The 6,000-nt window shown below is 47.7% G+C and overlaps 1 protein-coding gene across 1 annotated transcript in view; it reads left to right on the forward strand.

Annotated features, from left to right (window-relative positions):
* Positions 1-5,675, forward strand: part of GLTP (glycolipid transfer protein) — a 28,165-nt gene extending 22,490 nt beyond the window's left edge. The window contains exons 4-5 of the mRNA XM_072600157.1: positions 1,548-1,698; positions 4,514-5,675. Of these exons, the coding sequence (XP_072456258.1) occupies positions 1,548-1,698; positions 4,514-4,696 (334 nt within the window). The 3' untranslated portion in view covers positions 4,697-5,675. The remainder of the gene's footprint in view (positions 1-1,547; positions 1,699-4,513) is intronic.
* The last annotated feature ends 325 nt before the right edge of the window (positions 5,676-6,000 follow it).

Here is a 6,000-nt window from a genome sequence, read left to right on the forward strand (position 1 = left end):
ATCTCAGAGGGGGCAGGAAGATGGTGCTTCCCTTGTCTGGGATCTGGGTGGAGGTGAGACCTGGGAACCTGGAGGAACAGATAACAGCTTGGCTGCCAGGGAGTGTCAGCCCCAGTAAATAAGCCTTGGGGAAAGGCTGCAGGCTGGCAAGCACCCTGTGAATGTGCCGCCTCCCAGCCTCTCTCAGCACCTCTGCTCCCTCTTCATCAGTGTCTGTGCTGCTTGGACTCTGTCACTGAGCCATTGTCAAAAGAATGAGAACAGGACCTACCTCTGAAGCTTGTTAGATCATGAAGTAGCCTCAGTTTTCTCATCTGTAAAATGAGTTCATTGATAATCTGTCCCATCATCCTCATGAATTTGTTGTTGAGAGAGGGCTTTGCAAACCTCAGAGCTCTGTGTTCCTGTCCTTGGCCTGTTAGCCTCGGTTTACTCCTCTGTAAAATGGGTCTAAGAAACCTGGCACTGTGAAGCTTATAGGGCAACTGTAAACTTTGAAGATCCCTCAGGAATGTAAGCTGCTGGGATGGAGGGGGCTGAGCCTTGCTTGGAGGAGAGCTAGTCTAGTGCACATCCAGCTTGATGGATGAATTGTAGACTGTGATAAGAAAGCCTGGCCTCTGCCAGTAGGTGTGACCCAGCCTTGTAGACTCACCCATGTTGAGAAATGAGGCTTGTCCTGATCCAGGTGGGAGCTGCCTCAGAGAGGCTCATGTGGACTTTGACATGAGGAAAAGCTTATGCCAGTGAGTTATCTCAGAATGCCATAGGCTCCCAATGAGGGAGTGAGCTCCTCCCAGTGGGGGAGGGCTTGGTGGTGGTCTGACAGTGGGGAGATGTGGGAGGACCACAGCAGGGAGCAGAGATGAGACCTTGGCTGTCTGCTAGTCTGCTCCCCTCATTTTACGGATGGGGACGAAAAAGAGGAAGAAAGCTGGCTAGGGTCTCATGGGTGGTGAGGGTCAAAGCCAGGACTGAATCCAGTTCTCAGATTCTTTCCTCTGTTATCTGTGTGCGCCTCAGGGTTCTTTCCACCCCTGACATTCAGTGACTGAATCTACCCAGAGTAGGGGAGGTTGATGTAATTACCTGAAGATAAGCCATAATGAGGGGTGACTCACCTAATGAAGCGCAGGTTGTTGGTTTGGTGCTGTCTGGCCACCCCCTCCCCGTCCTAGTTCTCATGGCATCCCCAAGAGGCAGCGCTATTGGGAGTCAGCAAACCCATTTTACAGATGAGGACCAAGATACAGAAGGGAAGCAAGTGAAGTAACAGAAAGTGTTTGCAAATTTCAGAGCCCTGCGTAAATGGCAGTTACATTGTTGTTTTTATCCTTGTTTCCTGTACATTGGGCTTGGAAGAACTGGGCGGAGGACAGTCTGTACTTGTCAGCTTTTGAAAGCCTCCAGCACCAGCTGGACCAGGCTCTGTTCGAGTGGTCACAAGCAGATGACTGCCCACTGCCCGGGCCCAGCAGACGCTGGGAGCGCCTTGGGGAGGGGTTTGGGGTTCTCACGGTGGTGTCTGGCTGTTCTCCCTCCCACAGAGGCCTGAGGTTCATCCAGGTGCTGCTGCAGAGCATCTGTGACGGGGAGCGTGACGAGAACCGGCCCAACCTCATCCGCGTCAATGTGACCAAAGCCTACGAGATGGCGCTGAAGAAATACCACGGCTGGCTGGTGCAGAAGATCTTTCAGGTGAGGCATCTCCTCCGGCCAGGGATGCTGCTCCGTGCCTCAATTTCTACATCTGTAAAAGGAGGGGGTTGGATTCTGTGCTGGGGCTCCTTCCAGCTCAAGGTCTGTGATGATGTGATCTCACTACTGATGTTCAGAACTTCTCTACCTTCAAATCCGCCATGGTTCTTGTCTGTGTTTTTCCTTAAGTCCTCAATAGGTGACCACAGGACTAAGTATTTACAGCTGGAGGGGAACTTGCCCATGTGTGGAATGTTCCCCCTCCCCATCTTAGGTCTCCTCCCAAAGCCTTTTCCATCCCCCCTAATGCCAACACCTCCCCTCTAATGATCATCTCCAGTCGATCCCACATATCTCTTGTTTTCAGATGATCTCCCCCATCCCTAGTGCTTAGTTAGCATAGGGCCTAGCACGAAGTAGGTGCTTAATAAATGCTGGTTGACTTGACTTGGAAAAGTCCTCAGAGGCCATCTGGTTCGTCCTTGTTTTTCACAGATGAGGAAACTGAGACCCACCTAGATGAATGATAGGTCACAGATCTAGAGGGTGGATTAAATAAAATCATATTAATTACACACAGGATTAAATAGTATCTTTGCTGGTATGTGATTCTCCTCTTAACCTGTGCAGCCAGGGGATTTTTCTTTCCTGATCTTGGTTCTTTCCCTGTCCCCTTGGTCAGGGTGGGGAACCTGCGTCCTCGAGGCCACATGTGGCCCTCTAGGTTCTTGGGTGCAGCCTTTTGACTCAGTCCAGGTTTTACAGAACAAATTCTTTTATTAAAGGTATTTGTTCTGTGAAGTTTGGATTCAGTCAGAGGACTGCACTTGAGGACCTAGAGGGTCACATGTTCCCCACCCCTGCTAGGATAATGTTTTACAGAAATTTACAAAAATTAATATTTGAATTAATGAAGTTCAAATTGTCAACTTGAGCCAGAGGCCACTAAGATCCTTGCATCCTTTCTACAAGAACTTTTTTCTGGTCATGTGGCCTCCATCCTTCCTTGTCAGGTTGATTTAAATAAAAAAAAAAAACCCAAGACTGTGCCACATGGAGTAGTAGAAAGGGAATGCTTGGCATCAGGAGGCCTTGAGTTCAGATCCTGCAGATTTTGAAAATCACAGTACCATATCAAACACACAGATAGGTAAACAGTGTCCCAGGATCTCAGATTCGAACTCAAAGGCATCTTCAGTGTGCTTTATCTAACATCCATTTAACAGATGAGCAAACAGGCTCAGAGAGCTCATCTTTCCATACTGGTTTTCAGGTTCACCCTTTGAGCCTCAAGTCTGCCTTGTGGGGGAGCGCACTGTAGTAACACCCCTGTTTTACAGAAGAGGAAAGGGAGACTATGAGTAGTTGACTTGCCCCAAATCAGAGCACTGGTGACCTTGCACCTTACTTTCCTTTTCCTGCCTGATAGAGATGATCCTTGGATTACAGGATTATTGTGTCTTCATGGGACCTTAGAGATCATCTAGTTCAATCTCCACATTTTACAGGTAAAGAAACTGAGACCCAAAGAGATCACACAGGTAATAAGTGGCACAGTTTGCATTCAGGGCCACTGGCTCTAAACCCAGCATCATTCCACTGGTTTATAGGGATGCTGCTCCCTGGGTACTCATTTCTCAGAGAGGTGTCATTCCCTTCACTTTAGTTAAATAAGCCACTTTGAGCTGGACCTTGGAGGGCCGCACACCTCCTGATGAGCATTTACAAACGGTTCTTGGTTTATATAAGTGGATGCTTCCACAGACTTCTATGTAAAGCAGTTTTTACATGGAGAAGGTGGGGTGGGGAAAGGAGAAAGAAAGGGGACCACTGTATGGTTCAAGTACACATGGAGGCTGGAGACAGAGAAGTGAGAGGGGGAACACAGGAGGTCCAGGGCCAGAACTAAGAGGAAGAACACATTAGGGACAGACACATGGGGATAGACACATGGTACCTCCGCATGCTCAGACAGACAGAAGATAGATGCTTGGGCTGGTGGGTAGAGTGGGGCAAAAGTCTCTAGCCAAGCCCCATCCAGCAGCCAGTGGGAACTGTGCAGTAGCCTCTCCCTGCCTCTGTTGTTCTGCTTTCACTTGGGGGGGTATTTATTTTTTTTAGGGTGGGGAGTGCTAGGAGGCAGGAGAGGAGAGCAACCACTGTACAGTAAAGTTAGCCAAGGTGGTTTTTTGGAATGTAGATTTCTTTCAGAATTCTTTATGTAATGTCAAGTTTTGATCTAATGTGAATTTACAGTAAAATGAGAACTGTCAGTATAGCCCTTCACAGCCTGGCCCTAGCCTCTAGCCAAAGCCTTCCCATGCAGGATGTTACATCTGTCGCCTCCAGGCCTGAAATTCTCTCCGTTACCTCTTGGTCCCTCTACTCCAGTTACTCCATCACCAGCTCTCAGACGACTTTGTGTTCATTTTATGTATTCTGCGATATTTATCTGTCTGTCTGTCTAGCCAATCATCTATATCTGTGTCTAATCATCCATCTATAATTATCTTTATAGTATATATGTGTGTGTGTTTATAATGTATACATACATACCTATGTGTGTGTGTATGTGTATACAGATACAGACTTCTCTGTGACAATATTACATCCTCCCTCCACCCCTGGTAGCATGTAAGGCCCGTGAGGTCAGGGCCTGTGTGATCTTGTTTTATAGCCCCAATGCCACGCTTACTCAGTGCTTGGGGATTGACTGGGGGAGTCACCACAGTGCATGGTGATGTCCCTCTCAGCCATCCCGAGTGTGTCTGCTGACCCCTTCCTTCTCTTTTATCCCCTCCCCACCCCCCTCCAGGGAGCTCTGTACGCTGCCCCGTACAAGTCTGACTTCCTCAAGGCCCTCTCCAAAGGACAGGACGTCCCAGAAGACCAGTGCCTGGAAAAGGTCCGCCTGTTTCTGGTGAACTTCACGGCCACCATCGACATCATTTATGAAATGTACACGAAGATGAACGCCGAGCTCAATTACAAGGTGTAGCCGCAGCCCGGGCTCCCCCTGCTCTCGACAAGCACCCAAATCACTGTGAAAGGAATTCAAGGACTGCTGTCCCTCCACGCCTCAGTGAGCATCTCTGGAGTTTTAGGGGACAGCCTGTTTTTAAATATATACATATATTATATTAAATTATATGTAGAATTTTAAGAGGTTTTCTAGACAAAGTCATAAGATTTAACTGTCTCATTTTCACTTTGCCTTAGAATTTCAGGAGGTCAAGTGTGGTCTAGCCGATTATGTTTCTAATCAATCAAGTCCTAAGTGGTTTCGGTTTTTGTTTTGCTATTAATATTATTATTGTTGTGCCGAGTAAGTGTGTGACTCTGGGGAAAAAATGTACAATTAGGGGGAAAACGAACACCTAGACTATGTAAGCTCCCTTTTCAGTGTGAGACACATACTCCCTGGTTTGGCTGGCTTTTTGTGTATTTTTAAATTCATTAATGAAATGTGATTTGAAATTATGTGGGATTTTTAAAAAAGTGTGTTATGTCCCTCTTCCTGGCACCTGCTGCTGCTGCTGTTGTCCTCCTTCTGACTTCAGGCAGATGTTTTTAAACCTCCAGCAAAACCCATAAGCCTCTGACTTGAACCCAGGGACTCTCACTTTGATAATGGCCAGACTTTCTCCTAGAGGGTCACGCTCTGCTTTCCTCTAGATGACTCTTCCCTTCAGGGACAGTATTTCCAGCCTAGGCTTGTGATCTGTATTATCCCAGGGGGGATTGGGCAGGGGGGCAGACCTTGGGTGTTGCCAAGACTCAGAGCACCCCCTCCCACCCCTTCTTTTGCCTTAATTGTGGCTCTTGGGAGCCGCTAAGCTGGGATCTGGAACCATTTTGGTCTTGAGTGAATTGCTTTGCTGCACTCTGGGAGACTTCGTGGGGGGGGGGGGGCGGAGGGAGACTTTGATGCAAAAAACAACCAGAATAATCCTTATTAAAACTCTATTTTGAAGTCACGTTTGGTCTCTTGCTTGGTTTCCTTGATCTCAGACCAGCCCTGGTTCTGCCTTTCTATCTTCCTCATAGGATGAGCGTGGAAATCTGATCTCTACCTAGGTTAGTCCCTGACCTGCCTTTCCTCCAAGATCCCTTTGGTGCCAACCAAGTGATGTACTCAGGAACATCAATAATGAATTGTGGCAAGGCTTTGGGACCCCCTTTCTTGGCCAATTTCTTGGTCAAAGGCTTGGCTAAGCATTGACACAATGCTATTAGCTGATACTTGCAGTTCACACCTACCTTTCTTTCTGTCACTTAAAACCAGAAGTTTGCCCTGCACCA

Source organism: Notamacropus eugenii, chromosome 4 (assembly GCF_028372415.1).
Source record: "Notamacropus eugenii isolate mMacEug1 chromosome 4, mMacEug1.pri_v2, whole genome shotgun sequence".
NCBI lineage: Eukaryota > Metazoa > Chordata > Mammalia > Diprotodontia > Macropodidae > Notamacropus > Notamacropus eugenii.